At 36.7% G+C, this 19,257-nt stretch overlaps 2 protein-coding genes across 2 annotated transcripts in view; one reads left to right on the top strand and one right to left on the bottom strand.

Moving 5' to 3' along the window:
- in (inturned planar cell polarity protein) overlaps nt 1-19,257 on the top strand; it is a 191,778-nt gene that overhangs the window by 168,109 nt on the left and 4,412 nt on the right. The gene's annotated exons all lie outside the window — the stretch shown is intronic.
- Nucleotides 1-19,257, bottom strand: part of LOC149661238 (nephrin-like) — a 171,647-nt gene that overhangs the window by 151,570 nt on the left and 820 nt on the right. The window contains exon 2 of the mRNA XM_089842706.1: nt 18,535-18,668. Coding sequence (XP_089698832.1) covers nt 18,535-18,547 — 13 coding nt within the window. The 5' untranslated portion in view covers nt 18,548-18,668. The remainder of the gene's footprint in view (nt 1-18,534; nt 18,669-19,257) is intronic.

Here is a 19,257-nt window from a genome sequence, read left to right as displayed (position 1 = left end):
AAACCAAGTCTTAAGAACAATGGAATGGCTAAGGTCTTGGCAAAAAGAAAAAAAAATCATTCTGCTTATTGGAATGATCGCAATGTCTGTGGTGAAAAAAGGAGGTTGAAGGGAAGGGAACGGGCGTGGTAGGAAGGCGTAGGCTTAGGATGGACCTTTCGGAATTCGGACATCTTTCGAAGCGTTAAATCGTTCAGTACTCTCGTAGAGTTTACCGGCCCTAACGGTTTCGCACCCAAAAAACGAAAAAAAAAAAATTCTTCAGAGATCTTTTTTTTTCTAGATAGCGGTATGGTACCAGGTTGAAATTCCCACTAGCAATCAAGGGGACAGCGTCAATAACAATCATTTTCTATCACGAATGAGCGCCTGATTCGTTTCACTATACGAGTTACTGTGGATCGGGAGCCTCTTTAGAAGAGTTCTCGAGTTAAAAACAGTGGAAGATAAGTCTGTGACCTCACTTGCAGAGGACGGTAATCGAATTTCATGTACCCTAACCGTGAGTGGGTGAAAAAAAAAGGTTAGAGAAATTGGAAGCTAGATATAACACATCCTCTAGATCTTATCTAAGTGAAGGGCCAATCTCGTACAAAAATTGGGCAGATTGATTATTTTAATAATTGAATGTCGTAATTTCAATCACGAAGTCTGATTAATTCAAAAATATTTAATAATCAGCCAAATTAGGCTTCTATGGCTCTACAAATTATTGGAAGGCGCTCCTGAGTGGTGGAGGAAATCCACGGGAGGCACAAAGGTAATTACAAATTCTATGGGGAATGATTAAACTAATTAACTTTTCAATTGAGCCTAAAAATATATTACTACCTCTGAATCAATTCTTCTAAAGGGCAATTCATCTCGCAGTTCTCACCTACAATTTTCTTTCAATATAAAATTTGAAGCACTTGTCAAGTTTCAGCTAGCAAGAAAAATCCCGTTGCAAAAGTACGCATTAATTTCCAAACCAATTAGACTAAATCCGCATTAATTGAACAGGAAGCCATCCCGAGTGTCCAAGGGAAAACCACGGGGAGGCTCATAAGAGATTTATAAATAAAAGAAATATTTGAATTTTAAATCACATTTTCAAATCCGCTAAATATACATATTTCTTAAAACTTAAAACGCAACCATTAAAAGGTTTCAAAGTGGTTTTACTTAAAAACCCCAGCTTCAGAGCGCATTTATAAGTAGACAAAATATTTCTTAAGTTTCATCAAAATACAAAAAAAATCTTTCCGAAGCTCTAATAAAACCTTAAATTAGACCCTTAATTTATTCAAGAAAAATACAGCCACTCCGTATAAAAACTAGAGACCGGCTCAAAAAGTTAAAACCTACTGAATACATAATGAAAGCTTATTTCTAAAGCCTAAAAAAAATAATAGCACCATTTAGCATAAAATCAAAATATTCCCTAGCAGTTTATTTATTTTTTTCTTATTTTTTTAAAACGAAACCAAAAGAGAGGTCTTGAAGACTTTGCATCTCGGTTCAAGTTTCGTATAAGTTTCCTATATTTTTTTCTCTCTATATATAAGTGTCATATTTAAAGAAGGATAAGTTCCCAGAAAACTACAGTATATAAGACTCGTTCAAATGGAAATGTTTGCGGGGTGGCATTTAATTTGCATGTTTTCAAGGAAAAGACAGAGAGAGAATTGTTGATATATAAATTTTGGAAAAGATCAGATGAGAAAAGGAGTGCAGTCGTCCAGCGGTTCACCGAGCGAACTTTGCACCACGGTTTGATCCCTTTCACATGCAAATGTATCTAGGGGAAACGCGATGGCCCAAACCGTTCCGCCAACACCGCGAAATGAGTATAAGCTACTCCATAAGTTCATAAGATATGTTCCATAAGTTTGTCACAGGTTACTGAGAGCTTGTCATGAAGTGACGTAGGTGAAACGTCATAGATTCTCGTAAAGCGACGCCTGGTGAGGCGTTTTCAAAGGCTTAGTACAGACTAGAGAGGAAAATGGACTGCAATACTGAGTGTAGTCAATTCTCGTCGTAGCTCTCAGTAAGTCTCTAGCATTACGAAGTGTCATACTTATGGAACACATCTTATAAACTTATGGCTGGCTACTCGTATACTCATTTCGGAAGTTGTATGAAAATAACACCGGGGCCTTTTGTTAAATCAAACAGAGGTTGCATGAGAACTTTGGCAAAAAAATATTGTATATTTTATAAAATCGTGTATATAAAAACCTGCATACTTCATATATACCTATGCCATTGTATAATACGTATTAGTTCTTTATAATTTGGATAAAAAACTATAGACAGATTAATTAAGTAATAAGGTTTCCCACAGTTCGGTTCAAATCAGTTTTGGACTAAAACTGAAACTGAACTGAAACTTTTCAGTTAAGATTTTCAAGAACTGAAACTGAACTGAAATTATCAGTTCGGTTCAGCCAGGAAACCGAACTGATCAGTTCAGTTTTCAGTTATAACTGAACTGAACCGAAAACCCCTTCAGAGGTTATCAAGAAGAGAAATTTGGTGTCAGAGGCCGAAAATACCCAGATTGTAACTATTAACCGCTAACATTTTCTACCTATTAACCATGGAACTAACTAACGCTAGGGACGGTCCGCAAGCGTGAATATCTGAGAAATGTTCGCTGACAACGCACCCTAGCGAGATTTTGGTGCGAACCGGAAAAGTGATTCATTTTTTAAAAGGGGGGGGGGTAACAAAAAGCCTTAAAAGCAGTCTGCTATTTCATAATTACGCTTAGGTTTAGGAAAAGCGATAAACTCTGCATATCTCATGTACTATTTATGGGCTTGGCGATTGTCACTTCTACAACCACTATACACACATATCCATATTTATAATTATTTTAAAAAGAACGGTACAACCTTTAAAGTGTTAAATACTTAGTTCCGTAAATAGATTATGCTTCAAAGTTAGGTATAAAATTAATGTCTAAGCATTAATTTGTTCCATAGTAGCACAATTTACACAAAGGTTACGCCATGGTTAAGCTACGTCTAGCATAGCGGACGACTTCTACTGCGGATCCCGTATATTAGTACGAAAACTAAATTATAGGTGGCGTTAAGAATTACCTTATTTCCGTTTTGAATCACCAAATCACAGGAGGGGGGATTTAAAAGCGGGAGGGTTTATCAACGGATGTTTTTCAGAGAGACTAATGTAAGTTCTATGGGTGCGGACCGTCCCTAGCGTTAGTTAGTTCCATGTATTAACCGCTAACATTTTCTACTACTACTAAGTATTTTGGATTCGTGAAGTTCCACCCCTAAAAAGTCATGTTTATTTCACAAACTACTAATTATTAACATTGAACAATTTAACTTTGACTTATTAACTCATTATGATACCCTTTTTAGTTACTAATTTTTGGTATTCTTTTAGCCTGTGTCTCTCTGCAGAGGGTCCCAGCAAATCACGGGACTTAAATTAATAGCTTATTTCTATGCATAATTAAATATACGCTACATAAATGATGAAATATACGCGACACTAATAAGGTATCTTTACGCGACACATCCCCTAAAATATCATCCAGCATGCAATACTAAACGATGCCCGTTTTCTATTGTTCTACTAATGTTTGTGGGAACGTATTGATAATGTTTCTCGCGATAGATCGAAAGAGTACTTAACTATCTCTTCAGTTCAGTTTTCATCAGTTCAGTTTAAGAAATAAACCGAACCGAACTGAAAACTGATCAGTTTGGAGATTTGCAAACTGAAACTGAACTGAAGCAATCAAATCAGTTTAGGGCCTAAACTGAAACCGAAAATAACTGAACTGAACCGAAAACTGAACTGTTTGAACTGAACTGTGGGAAACCTTATTAAGTAATGCCTTTTTTGCTATAATACCTAAACATCTGGGATAATAGAAAAACACTGACTTTGTTTTTAGAAGTCGGAAACGCTTTGTAAACTTTCCATTATAATACAGTGGGTATTTGTAATCTTCCGATATTCAATTTGCAATTATAATTAGACGAAAAGATACAAAATAAGACTGCATAATTAATCTCACGGCCTACTTTTATATTGTATATATCCAATAAATATATATTTTTTTTTCGATAAATTGTTATTTTTCCAGCAGACGACGAGACGAAAATATATTTTTTCTTTTATCAATAAATTCCCGGTTTCTCTAAAAGTCGGTGGTAATTTTTCACCCTAAATGCTGATACAGCACCTATATTGGCTAAGAACGGGTAAAAGGTGGGGATGTGCCACTACTCGTTATCGGCGTTGAAATTTTACAGGGGCGGTAGAATAAAAAGGGGCGTCTAACTTTAAATTATTGGAGCAAGTCCCTCCCTCCCTCCCTCCCTCCCTGGCAAACACCTGGATTAGGAAAAATAAAGGGAAAGAATTTGACGACGCCAGCGGCATTTACATGCAAATTTTAGGGAAATTTGCCTTTTATTGAAATTTCGCCGGGAAAAATCGCGAGTGCTGCCCCATTACAATGAAAAGATAAGAGATTGCTAGAGAGAAAGAAATTTTTCCTAACAGTGACGGGTCCCGAATTTGAAAATATTTAAAAAAAATAAAAGAATAGTTTTCAATTCATTGTTGCTTATATTTTCTTAAATATATTATTAAAATATTTCCTTATTAAATTCAAACAACCTCGCTAAACAGATTGGGACGAAAATGATTAAATTTCTCAGAAACTGTTTATATTTAATTTAGAGAGATAATTTCTCATATATTAAATATCAGGTTGAAAATTTAATTAGCATTAGATCTAAATAGAAATTAAAACTTTATCAGTGGTGCCCTATTTAATTAGTACAACTCCGCGTCTCTTCCCCTCTCCAGTTTCAAAATTATCTGATAACTTTTCCGGTATTCGTATAATAGCAAAATGATTAGTTCAAAAGCCCAAGGAAAATTCGAAATTCAATTTCTCCGTATATACGCTAGGATTTCTAGTAGTCTCTTCTGTCTATAGCTAAAAGGGTATAATCAAGAAGTGATATCTAGTTTATTAGGGAGAAGGTATAAGATGCCTAAGCATTCGCGCGCCATAGTCCCAGTCTCCCTTTCAAAATACAAGGGGGGACGTAAAAGGAGGTGTCGGGCTATTTCGCCTTTCCTCAGTCGGAAAATCCGTAATTTTCGTCATTCGCGTCGCGCTGACGTGAGTTTTCAAAGAACCAATGAGATGCTGGTTGTAATTTCGAGGCGAGGGTTAACTCCGGACCTACGTCTGGACTGGAGATAAAAGCTGGAAATGTGGCGAATTTATACCTTCTCCCTAATAAACAAGATATCGCTTCTTGGTGGAATATATATTTATATAGTAAATATAAGTCTATAAAGGAAACGCCTGTGAAATTAAGGCAAAACCGGCTTCTATTCAAATCCAGCGGCAGTTAATTTGCATCTTTTCGAAAAGGTCTTCTCCTATCTCTAGCTCAATCCAGGCACCATCATTCGCGCTACTCTCCCAAAATATAATCAAGCCCCAAAACTCAATTATCATAATGCGCGCGTATTGAAACTTACAACATAAAAGGAGAAACGATGGAATTAATTCAACTCTTTCAGACATCTCTAGTAAGATTTAAATTAAAAATCCCTATATATACTAAAAAGGGGGGGGTAGAAATCTGGCAAAACTTACAAAGGCCTTAGTTTAAACTTAATTTTGAAACCACCCCAAAAAAATCTCCAAAGGTAAAATATTGATTAAGCACCTAAAAAATGAGGAAATTGGTAAAATATTATTTGGGTAAAGATAAGGTGCACGTGCAAGGCTTTTCCCGCCTTAATTTCCTCTAAAAACCAGAAAATTAGACCTAACTGGGTAACTCTCGCCCCGTGGCACTAAATCCTCAGCAATCAGCCCACAAACCTTGATTTTCTTGACGTGGGACAAAAACACACAGACGCACGCGTCTTGACAAATAGTTAAACGCTAATAGAGTAATGATGAGGGAACTATTTATCGCGTATCTGATTCGCTTTAGTAACCTTGCTATAATAAATGTAAAATGATGTTGGGAAGAATCATGTTACAATTACCCCACTTTGTGGTAGGTACACTTCTCTCGAAGAGAATTATGATATACTTCTGATACATACAAAAAAGGAAAGGAATCGATAGTTTGGATCGAGGAGAAATCGGAGAAGAAAGAGTAGAAGAGAAATTGGGAGATTGGACGCGAACGGGGGATGAAACATCGACGTTATAGAGAAAAAGCAAAAACCATTAGCCAAGTTAATTATATCGGTCTTAAGACAACTCGAGGGAGGGAGGGAAGGCATAGAACGCAACCGGAGGAACACGCGGGAACCTCCCGGACTCCCGAAAAATTTTCCCCTCCTCCCATTCCGGAACAAAGCTATTTGGGAAAGAATATATACAAATCTATTAAGGGGGGACCCTGTGTGTGGGTCGCCGCCAAAGGGCGCTCGACTTTTGTCGATATTATTCCTGGTATGAGAAAATTTATTCAATACGTTCATGAATACCGATCCAAATGATCCTATAGCCCCATAACGTCGTTTGGGGCCAGGAAGGGACAATCATCTGTTAATATTCAGTGGGATACATAAATAAATTTAGCGAATAGGTAAATGAGAGCGAAAAGGATCGAACCAGCAATCTATATTGCGTTGCACGTAGTTTTTAATGATTCTAACGAAGAAAGTGGAATGACCATACACATAGAAGTGCAGCTGTCGCATGACATGTACATACGGTAGCTGAAAAGGTCCGAGTCTCTAAAAGTTAAGGTCGTTGGTTAATATAGGTCTAGTCGGGTAGAGGGGGGAAAAGGGGGTAGTCGTCGTGACGAAAAAACTAATTATAATAATCTTTCATCATAATTTTAATCGAGTTTCTCTCCTTTTATCCTTTCGATAATGGAGAGGTCGGAGGTTTTAATTCGTTTTATACGCGTCTAGGATAAAATTAGGGCCGCGGGAAAGAGGAGAAAGGATGGGCAGGCAACCAAAATAATTTATCAAATTAAAAATGACGCCACCACCGATTTTTCTTTCTCTAAAAAAACATCCTTAAGGACTAGTTAATTAATATTAATAGCGTTTTCCTCCCACTTTTACTCCGTAATTAGTTGGCTAATTACTTAAAAGCTCAAATTAATTTTAATTTTTAATTGCGGTGGTTTTGGTTTCGTAATATCAAAACAATTTTATTAAATATTCATATTTATAAACACGTTAAATTTCGCGTGGATAGAGTAATGTTGAAAGTGACTTCGTAGTATAAGTTGGACGGTAATCCGAAATCCAAAAATATTTGTTTATATTAAAAATAAAGTTTTTGATAGAGATTTTGAAATTTGACAGGTAGGCACTGCCGATCAATTTGAAACACTGGCACTCCTTACTTGGCAAGGAAACCACATGGAGGCACTGCCTATCAATTTCAAAAACTGGCACTGAGTGGGTAAGGAATCCTTATTGAGCCTTTATCTATAAATTTCAAATACTGGCACTTCTGAGTGGATGAGGAAACCACAGGGAGGCACTATCAATTTCAAATACTGGCACTCCTGAGTGGGTAAGGGAACCACAGGGAGGCACTATCAATTTCAAATACTGGCACTCCTGAGTGGGTGAGGAAACCACAGGGAGGCACTATCAATTTGCGAAATTTGACAATCTAGAGTGGTGAGACTATTTGAATTTTAGATTTGAAGGCACTATAGATTTCAGATATTGGTCACCAACTGTGAGGCACAACCAATTCCAATTTCTTTTCTCAAAGACATAGAGGCACAACTGTTAACCACCCACAAGGAAGCACTAAAGGTAATATGCTAGGTAAAAACACAAGTTCTTTAGATTAAGGCAAAAACAGTCCAATTTAATTTAGGAAAGAACAAATTTTGGAAACGCGGAAAGGGGAATAAACAAAATAATTTAAAGCTACCGCAATGCGTAAATTTATACGCGTTCTCTTCTAATTAATTAGCCAACCAACCAAAACTCGATTAAGATTCAGAAACAAAGTTTCTACGAAAATTAAAAACCATATTAATCGAGCTTGTATACTAGGATTTAGAGAAGGTTCCCGGACTTTCCATATAGCTAGCTAATTGCCTGGCACGCTGGCAACCAACCAAGCTGAACGAAACAAAAATAAGTCCGTTTCACGAAACCAAAGTTGAAACGGGGTTAGAGTCGTTCCCTTTGAAAAAGAAATTAGAGAAACGAGGTAGTTCTAGCTCCCAGAGCCCCAACCAAGTTCGAACGTACTGTACGCATGTAGAAGAAAGCGGGAAAAAGTAGGCCTGGCGCTTGAAGTGACAACGCTAGACAAGGCGTGAGAAAAGCGAAATAGGGAAGAAGGCGGTAGGTGAGGGGTGTGGGCGTTCTATGGCGGGGCAAAAAGCGTCAGAAGTGTTGGGCAAGTTGCCGCTGTCAGAGAACGTTAATTGCTTCGCGAATTCCGTCGACGTACCATTCTAATAGTACTTCTGAAAAGAATATATTCAATCCCAAAAAGAGTATGGAGAAATTCCTCAAACAATATAATTTTAAAAACCTCAATATGGGCTCTTCTATCATAGACAAGCATTTAAATCATTCCACGCATATACATATTTCTCTACTAAGAGTTCATATTCGTGTACGAATTGAATAAACCATCTTTCTAGTTGCTGCTGTAATTTTCTTTTTCTCCTCCAATTCAATTCTCCTTTCTCTAGGTTTTATTTCCCAACTTTCTCCGAACATCTTCCTCGCCTTATCCGTAGCCCTAGGAGCGTGCAGTTTGTGAGATACATCTAATTGTATCGTAGCCTTGACTGTTTTCTGGGAAGCATTCTCTTAAAATCGGGCCTCGGAAAAGGGAAGTTAAACTTAAGGAGCGAAAGAGGAAGGGTAGGTATAGTTTATTTTTAAAAAGCAATCGATAATTCGTTTCTACGCAAACTGCGATTCTCCAAACAATCCCTTTATCGGGAAATAAACGAACTGGGAGATTCGAAAATTTTAATTAGCTAGCTACGTAACTATATATCCGTGTTTGCCGGGAATTATATAAAACTATATATAGTCTACGTTACACGGTAGGTTTATATTTGGATACGCAGATATACAGAGCCCTATTTCTGATAAGTCTGCCATAAATTAAAGGTTGCGTTCTTGGGTCAACGGAGTGGAAAATGCGTGTCAAAGAACATGGGTTCTACTACATTTAGTTACCGAGATACGGGCCCCCAAACATATATAACATTCAGTTTGAACCAAAGAACAAACAGACCCTTTAATTTATGGTAGACTTATCAGAAATAGCCTGTAAATACAAACGTACCGTTAAGGGCCACGCCTTTAAATTAATAGAAATGGATTAAAATTGGGGCTAAAATCCTTTCGGAGAATAAATATTGAATAGGACTGTTCACGAGCTCGAGCCAGCTCGGGCTCGTGACGAGCGAGCCGAGTTCGAGCCGAGCCGAGCCGCCACTTTTGCGGCTCGATTAATTAACGAGCGAGCTTTTTTATGGTCGAGCCGAGCCGAGCCGACAGGCATCGAGCCACTACGACTCGCGAGCCGGCTCGTGAGCTTAGTCACTGGTATAGTGCTTTCCTTTTAGTCTTCATTCTCTCCACCAATTGTGTTCCGTTGTAATTTTACATGAAATAAAGTGTGGGAAAAATCTCTCGTCTCTAACCTTGAGCTTATTTTACCGAGCGTGTTTTACTGAACCACTAAATTCCTTAACATGGGATGGCATTTATAGTCGTTCTCAAGGTTGACGTTGGTAGTAGCAATTTTATTAAACATGTATATATTAATCGAGCCAGCTCGGCTCGGCTCGATCATTTTCGAGCCGAGCCGAGCTAGAGCCGAGCCAAGACCCAGCTCGGCTCGAGTCGAGCCGAGCCGCCGTTTTTTTGACTCGAGCCGAGCCGAGCTTTTAAAAAGCTCGCTCAGCTCGGCTCGTGAACAGTCCTAATATTGAATAAGTTTACTATAAAATTTAAAGCCACGATGCGATGTACGCCCATAGGGAATACTACCTTTACATTTTTAGTTCGAGAGCAAAATAAACTTTGAAATAAATATAATCCCTTTTGTATTTCTCTCTTTTGAATTTCCAGCAGGAGCTGAAGTATAAAACACGCGCGAAATTTAATAACAGTACCATAAACTAATTAAAGGGCAAGTTTCATTTCAACCGTAAAATTTTAAACATCAATTCCATTAAGCACGTCTATTACTTAGTACGCGTAAAAACCATATTTTTTCAATTATTTCAAAATTTCGCTTGTTTAGTTTAAAGGAGAAAAATGATCCTACCTCATTAAATTTTATTTTTAAAAAGTGCATTTTAAATTAGACTTTTCCTTTAACAAAGTCAAGTCAAAGTTGCGTATATTTAGAAAAGTTAAAACAAACATATACCTAACCCCTACGACCAATTTTAAATAGATATTAAATATTTATAATGAAAAAATGTAATTTACAAACAATTCGACAAAGGCAAGGCGCACTTTTTCTCAATCTCAATACACTTGGACTTTTAGGCTAGCCTACTTTCAGGGGCTAGCTTTATAAGATTAAACTATTCCTGCTAAAATTCAAATGAGAATATTAGAAATCCAACGCGTTTTGGAGGAGAAAGTAATTTTTTAGATTTTATATATAGGTCTACCTAAAGTAAATATTGAAACAAGCTTTCATTTTCGGAAAATCCTGCTAAAGTAAGCGAGAAAGAATACTAAAAAAAAAAAAAAAAAAGAACAGAGGATACAAAAATCTCATTTGCTTAGAAAAAGCAGTCGTAATAATACACATCACGCTTACAGGGGGTTTAGGTAGGGGTCCCTTGATGAAGCATTTTCTATTCTAGGCAGTGAAAGGGGCAATGGGAAGCCCCGGCCTTTTCTTAACTGGAAAATCCCCTGGCCACAAAAAAATATATAGCTAAAGGATCGAGGATGGTGGCCATTTCGACGTGTATTTTATATTGCGGGCCTGGAGAATTGTAACGCGAAAACGTGTAAATGTTTAGCGGCATACGAGCAAAGAAAAAAGCTTAAAGAAGATTCCAAAAACCTGACTACAACAATGTCGTAAATCGAGAAACGAGTATTTTGATAATTTCACGAAAGAGATCTAACTTAGTATAATTTGAATTAACTAACGATATAAAGATGATGCAGTCTTACAGGGTTCATAAACTTTTGGAAAACCTATTTTCCTGACATTTCTAGGTTTTTTTTCCCCAAATATTTCCATGATATTCCGAGGTGCAAGGTCACCTAGTAACTTAAGGTGTTGTTTTTATTTGGAGTAATAACTAAGGGATTAGTTTATTTTTTAGTTGAAGCAACCACTTCAGGCAAAACCAATTACTTGATTTCTCTGAATTTTAATAAAAAATTATAAATTTCCTTGAGTTTTCCTGAATTTATAGTCAAAGATTTATTTTCCAGACATTAAGAAGTTTGTATGAACCCTCTGCAAAGGGTTGACATTTTAAATTAGCTTCTCTTTATTAAGGTCTTAACTAGACTCCGGTAACTAACTTAATTGGTTTTATTTACTTTAACACCTGTCGTAGAAAAAAAACAGTCCCAATTTGAAATATTAATTTCTTCACACCCTTTTTCTAATAGAAAAGAAACGCTCCCACCAAATTAAATATTTGTAATAATTAGTTACTAAAAGCTAATAATTACGAATTTAACGATAATTTCATAGTTATACCGTTTTTGCCAAGAAAAAAATGAGGAGGGTATGGTGAAGGGGAGGGAAACTTCGTGATAATAGACTTTGTTTAAGCGTTTACTATCGAGGCATAAACCGTGCCTGGCGTTTCAAATGGGTTATTAAGACTATATACCCTTCTCATTGACAATATGTGCTCCTGGTACATCTCGTAAAACGGGTTGGCGGGGGGGAATTGGGATGAAGATCTGGCGGTAGGCATTAAAGAGAGAGTGAGAAAGAGAGAGAGAGGAGAATAATACATATAACGCGAGACGTCTTATCCATTAAATATTATCAATTAGCGAAAGGGAATTAAATCCGCTTCGATAAATTAGACTTAAAGACTCCCCCCCCTTCATTCATATATTTTGGAATATTGATTAGAAGTTAAACCGACTCTCATTTCCCCTCGCTATACTGCCAGTAAGAGATCATCATGCACGTCATGGGAGGAAGACGGAGAAAGTGCGTGCTTTAATAGCGACTCGGGACTAGAAACACACAAGCAGATCTCTAGCTGCAGTCTGCCATATAAGAGAACAATGGAAGAAAATGAAAGAATATTATTTAAGAGAGGATAAGGTTACTTCCGGCGACTTTTATTAATTAGAGATAATTTCCGGGTGGCTTCTTAATTCTAGCAAAGAGCGTAGTATGTATGACACGCGAGAGAGAGAGAGAGAGAGAGAGAGAGAGAGAGAGAGAGAGAGAGAGAGAGAGAGAGAGAGAGAGAGAGAGAGAGAGAGAGAGAGAGAGAGAGAGAGAGAGAGAGAGAGAGAGAGAGAGAATTATTTGATTAAATTCCTTTGTTACGTACGTTCCGAAAGTAAATGAAATATCACTGTAGAGGAAATCGTGCAGCGCTTCGTATACTATCGATTAAATTAACTTAAATTTAATTAAGTTCAAATAATTTAAAAGATAAGTCACGAACAAAAGTTTCTTTTTGAAGTCATCAAATTGGCGCAAAATTATTACTAATTAGCTAAAACTTTATTTTATAAACCATTAGCACTCCTGAGTGGATGAGGAATCCACGAGGAGGCTTAAATTAAATTTTTAGAAATTAATTAGGGATTAGGAAAGACTTAAAGTTACTATACACTTTCATAAATGATTTGATGATTTAAAATTTTGATAAATATTTCGGAGGTAATTATTAAATTAAAATATTCAATAAATGTTTGATTGAATTTAAGTTTTAACATAAGGTTTTAATAATATGACTTAACCCAATAAATCAAAACATTTACTGATATCTTAGAAAAAAGATTATCAAGTCTATCTGCACATGGTTTTAGGACATTTCAATTTCTCTTCAATTGGAAGTTGGAAAACTGGTGATAGACCGGGGGGAAATCCTTGATTGCTTGTTTAGAATAGTTACTCTTGTATAGTTGTTTCTCTTTATTATATTTTTTTCTTCTTTTAGTCCCGATAAAGACGAGACTTTTGGCCCCTAGAGAAACCAAGGCAGGACCAAAGGCAACAACTAAAACATCTTCTCCTAATTAGCTCAACGTTTTCTCTGTCTCTCTCTCATTAGATGAAATTCTTTCGACGTCCCCCCCCCCCCAAAAAGGAGTGAATTGTCAAGAAATAAAGACAAAAAAAAGAAGGAGGAAAATTGAAAACCTTTAGTACATGAAAAAAATACTCTTCTTTTTATCCTTCGACTTATAAGGAGCTTAAAAATAAAAATATTTAGGTTTAAAATTTTGTTTTACTAGGCCTAAATAAAAAAGGGGTGAACCTTGGTTAAAAAAAATTACCCTACAATCTCTAAACCAGGATAAAAATTCTACGGGGGTACTACGTATGGATTAGCTTAAATTTTTTTAAAAAAAGAACAACTAAATATTTACTATTTTTCTTCTCATTTTATCATATCCGCTAACATTATTAAAATAAAAAAAGATGGCTGCGTTTCTTTATTTACTACGGATATATTTGCCTTAATTTGGCAAGGAAACGTGCTCGAATTAGGTTCGTTTCCTTTGCTAGAATATAGGCCTACAAGAAAGCTATACGCAATCCGGCCTTTCTCTTCAAATAGGAAGTATTTTCCCGTAGAGATTCCTTTAATTGGATGCCAAGAAATATCTTACCGAAATAAGATTACAATACCGAAATAATATTAGCTACCGAATTCTATGAAATATGATCTTTAATATTGCACAAACATGTTTTGAAATGCATTGCAAAATGGAGCTCTAATTTCATATAATTATTTGAATTGTAGAAATATTCAAAAAATTTATAAACACTCCCGAGTGATTGAGGAAGCGAAACCACGTGAAGGTATATTTTAGTCACGGTTAAATGCAAAATTAAAAATTTTACTTAATTTTTGTCAGATTAACTTTGATATCCGAGTAAAAATTTTGTTTCAAGGTAAAAAATGCTTTACACTCCCTTTAATAACAGAACTCTCAAATCCTATTCAGCTTTTTTATTATTATGTAAAAAAAAAGTCAATTTCCGGAAACTGCACTAATACCAAAAAAAAATGTTTCAACTCCAAATGCTCCAATCAAAATAACAAAGAGAGAGAGGGTTAAAGCAGGAATGCATACAGCTAAAAGGAATCAGTTCGTATCCATTTTCTCAACGCAGAACTAGACTAATCATTACGGATGACGAATTTTACCAAGCGAATAATATATCTCGCTGCGCGCCTATTAACTCGCGTTGCTACTAACCAATGAAGTAACGGTTAGAAACACAAAGCCCGAGTAGAAATAAACACGGGAGATACGCGGGTACAATGTTTCCTATTAGCTTTATGCATTCCAAGTTAAAGTCATTCGGTATTTGAAGTCTTACGATCCGCAGCGCTATACGCCAAACTAAAAGATAATTCTATAAATGGATCTTTCTTTTCATTTGGATTCAATGATGATTCCACTCTTACAAATTACGTTTTTCCCTGGGTAATAGCTAAGCGAACCCCCCCTCTTTTATTTTTTTTTAAAACCCTATTCAATCTTATTATTTAAGGAGGATAGGTAGGTAACGGTTAGGATAATATTAAGAGGTCGCGGATCGAGCTAGTCTATTAAGAAAATAATGTGAAAAAGGGGGCCAAAAAGAGATCTTAGTAAAGTACTTGGAAATGGGTCATACTCTTCCAATGGGGACCTCTTTATTCTATATTGATAGTCAGCTAGGATAGGGTGCGGTGAATAGTAGTGGAGGACTAGAGAGGGATCGAGTCTGGCAACTAACTCCTGGGGGCTAATGTCATTACAGATCACGCCATTAATCACCAAGTCGATAGTTAGAAGGGTGCGCGAGTGAAGCTAGAGAGTAAAAGGGGGAAAAAAGGCACCTAGGTACTGGATAGATTCGACCCCATGAACCACTAAGAGTATATAGTGTGTAATGAGTCTCAGACTGTGACGGAATGCCACTTCATGGGGTTCGATATTGAAAATTGGGTCTCTGGCTATTTAGGTCCCAATGGCTTTGCCCAATCTTATTGCTACCCTTATAGTTAGTTTCGTCATGGTTCTCATAAACCCTATGGAAGCTGGGAAAACTGGCAATTGCCGATACAAAATGGACATCATTAGGAAGACCAGATCAGAAATCTAGTATATTAAGTTCAACCGAAATTTAATTTCAGCGCTACCTATTTAAAAAATGTTTCACCTATAGCCCACTTTCTTCCCATACAAAAAACACAGCGTGCATTCTTAATCTTATTTATGAGATAGGTTTAATCGCGGTACTTGTAACCTATCTGATAAATTTTTTTCTCCTTAATATATTAGGGCGGCACTTTCCCTCATTAAGTTACTTTGTTAATTGCGTTTAACGAAAACTTATAAGGTTTCAAGAGAATCCTCCAATGAAGCGGGGGGGGGGGTTAGGATACGAAAGATGGATAATGATGGATAAAACCTGATCGAACGATAAGATCTCCTATCGCCCAAGTCTCTTACTCTCGTCTCATCCATTGGATGATGAAAAACTTTAATGAGGGAAGTAGGTCAAGTAAGTTAGGTATACATAATTCCGTTAATACATAGAGCTAATAGAAATCAACGCGCACCCATATGTCCCATGTTAATTTCTCACGGGGTAAAACTCATTATACAATGATTAGCCTAGCTTCTCCCTCATAATCCGCCTGTACATCGTTTTCAGACTATGAGGATTCATACCATTTACACAAGGAGGCCAGCAGGCTTTTGATGGAGATGGGTCTTAAGTTCGGACTCCCTGTGTATAGAGAGTTTTCAGATGGGATAGTAGTACGTCACACCCTACCAAGTCTTATTGATGTATTAGTAGCCATATTGGGTGGTCTTAGCTTCATTCTTGCTTTAAACCCACCAATATGGCAGCGTAAATTACGTCACGAGACTCAGCTCCTCCTCCAACTGAAAGCTCTCTATAGATACGTTGAGAAAATGGTATCACAATGATTCTATTAATGCACAATGTATTGTTGTTAATATACTTTAAAGTAATCAAATACAGGTCATTTAACCAAAAACACGAAACTCATATTCATCCCAACAACTACTCCACAACTAGAACTACTTTTTAAAAAAGGAAGAGTTTCAAGATGGGTTTAATTTAATAGCACTCCCACTATGAGATGAACTTTATGAAAGAGGAGTATAGAGGAGAGGAAAAATCTAGGGTTTCGGAGCCCGAGTCACCTTTCAAAACTCAATTAAAGGCGAGTATAGTCATTAATCACGGCGAATGACAGCGGACTGTTGATGAGCTGCGCTTCGAAACGAACGAACTACCCTGGCATCGTCCCTATCCTCCCGCAGTTATTTCCGAAAGAGCTATTTTATACCGCGATAGAAAGGAACCACGGTGTGGTCTAGCCAGGCGTAAAGCCCAGGGATTAGAAAACCTAGCCGGATAATGTCTAACCCCTTCCAAGAGGATCTAAATATTTTGGAACGGGGAAAATTGAGATTCCTTTTTTCCTCCCATCCTAAAATCCTAAACCTCCAAAAGGATCGACGCTTCGCTTCAAGGTTCGCTGTCAAGAGACTACGTCTTTCATTAAACCGTTTACGGATCGAGAAGACCCCTTCCCCAAATTCCTTCTGGGTTTTAAATTGAGGAGCTTGAAAGCTCTCCTTCTTACCCTAACAGGCTAACTCCTTTCCAATTTAAGTCAGGGGGGGGGCAAGCGCCCAAGCGAGCCTGGTTAAACACCCCCAATGAGGAGAGAAGTGTTAAATGACAATATTTAAATACCTATAAACTACAACTAATTAACTTAAGTTAAACTTCGGAATAATGTTTGCACATTAATGGGGTGCGCGAGACACTTTTGGTCTAAAGACTTTAGTCCAAATCTTTGGAAAAACTAACAACTAAGAAATAGAATTAAAACTCTTCGTGATGAATCCAAAAATTCGGGGCTTAAAATTTTGACATTGTGGACACACGAAGACTTAAAGTGTTAGTGACATAATTTTCGTCATCCACAAACTTAATATGCGAAAAAAATGCTTGAAAAATCTAGTTTATTATGATATGTTTACTTTTTTTATTTGGTTTCGAAGCAATTTAGAAAATTGCAATCAAAGTATTGTGTTTGGAAAAGGCTTAGTTAAAATTTTGTTTCGTTTGATGACGTAGTAAGGAGAAATTTTCTCTCTAGATATCGCTCACGTGACGCCTGTTAGTGTCGCCGCGCCTTGTTAAGCCTATTTTATTCAGATTCGCGCGGCATTAGTAGACTCGGGAGTCTCGTGCGCTCGCGCTTGGCTTTCCCGCGAGATGCCGTGAGTAACGTATCAAGGAGAAAAACCCGCCAAAAATCTTCTCCGCAAACTTGCTTTTGCCCCCCAAATTTCAAATGTTTGAAGTGTTTTTTCTGTGTTTTCCCTCAAATTTAAATATTTATCAAGCATATTTTTGGAATCAGAAGAGTTTAAACTCTCAAAAAAGTAAGGTTTTCTACAGATTTGAGATAATTTTTAAATCACGTCGCTATTCCTTTAAGAAAAATAAAATAATAAAATAAAATGACTTTTCTAAAAGAATATTTGTTAAGATATTTTTCCCTTTCCGCTTACAATAAAAAAAAATAACTGATAATGCGGAAGAAGAGAGAAGAATATGGTGTTGAGATGGGTCTATGGGGAAAACTGAGCTTCCTTTCCAGAAACCGAAGAGATTCGCGAGAATAGAAAAGCTCAGGACTATGCAAAGTAAAGAAAGGTTCAAAATAACGTATTTACGCGGCTCGACGATGGAAACTCAGACAAAAAGATCTAATTTCGAAAGAAAGAGTAAAAAAAATAAAGAGTGGGGAAAGGAATACGAAATGAACCCTTTCCTGTTTGTATTCAAAGTCCCTTAGGATTTTTGGCGGCAAAAACAAAAGAAACGGGGGCAAATAACTCGATTATTTTTGGAAGCTTTTCAGCTTTCACAAAAAAAAAAAAAAAAATCACAGCCCGTTTTATAGCATTGGTGAAATTTCATAACACCATTTTTATTCACGTCAGCTTTTTTCCAATTTAAGTTGACTGGTTTGAAATGGGATTTGAAAATCCACTTTATATCCAGAGAAATATTTTCCCTTCCAAAAATTGACTGTATTGTTTGTTACCCATCAAGCTTAATAATAAACGTAACATCTACATTTCTAATACTCAACACTCGTCATACTTGAAATGACATTCAATTCGTTGTAAGTTAGGCAAAAAAACATTTCCTTGCTCAAAAGCATCGGAGGTCAATGAATGACCTTTCATCTTAATTGAAACACTGCCTCCCACCCAAAAATGGATACTAAAGGATGGTACTTCAAAAGGTACTGTACTTACAAATTTTTACCATAGCTAGTTGATCAGATGATATATTAAGTAATTTCTCATTGCTCACGAAGAAATAAAACTTCTAAACGTTCACTATCCTATAGCCCATGTCGAATTGGCTTTATTTTCCCAAAATCGCATCACTGTAAAAAAAGTGTAATGGTAGATTCAAAAACGTATTTTAATTCGAAAAATATTTCGAAATATCTCAAAATAACTACCTAATTTTGTTCTATTTCTATTCATGATCAAGTATTATTTACGTTATTCAACATTTAATCGCAATTAAAATCGATTCAAACTGATTAAATAACGAATACGCTTACTACGCCTTCTTCGAATTTCGCTAAGCCTTAGTATGAGCTTGAAAATTATCCGGCGGTTACCAAAAATTATTCCCCCCCCCCCCTCAATTCTAGGACTTTTTTTTAAGGCTGTTCCCTGTAAAGTCCGCTCCCCCTACCATCTTTATGTCTATTTCCCCATTAAATTAAAAATAGTCGACGTTCAATGAAATATAGCATTGATATTAGGACCTACCTCCCCTCCCGCGCCGAGGATTGAGAGGTAAAGTAGCAAGCAGCGCCTCTAGCGGATTGAATTGAAAACTCTTGGCGGGAAATTCGCGAATGTTAGATTGGCAATTTAAAGATGGGGAGCGCTACAATTGTAAAATACGTCGGATTTTTAGCATTAGAAGGTTTACAAAATTATTTTAGGGATTCTACTCTT

The sequence above is a fragment of the Phalangium opilio genome, unplaced genomic scaffold, assembly GCF_054372755.1.
Source record: "Phalangium opilio isolate 3A_F unplaced genomic scaffold, DU_Popi_V2 ptg000070l_1, whole genome shotgun sequence".
Classification (NCBI taxonomy): Eukaryota; Metazoa; Arthropoda; class Arachnida; order Opiliones; family Phalangiidae; genus Phalangium; species Phalangium opilio.
The sequence above is the reverse complement of the archived record's forward strand: the minus strand, read 5'-3'. Positions and strand labels throughout refer to the sequence as shown.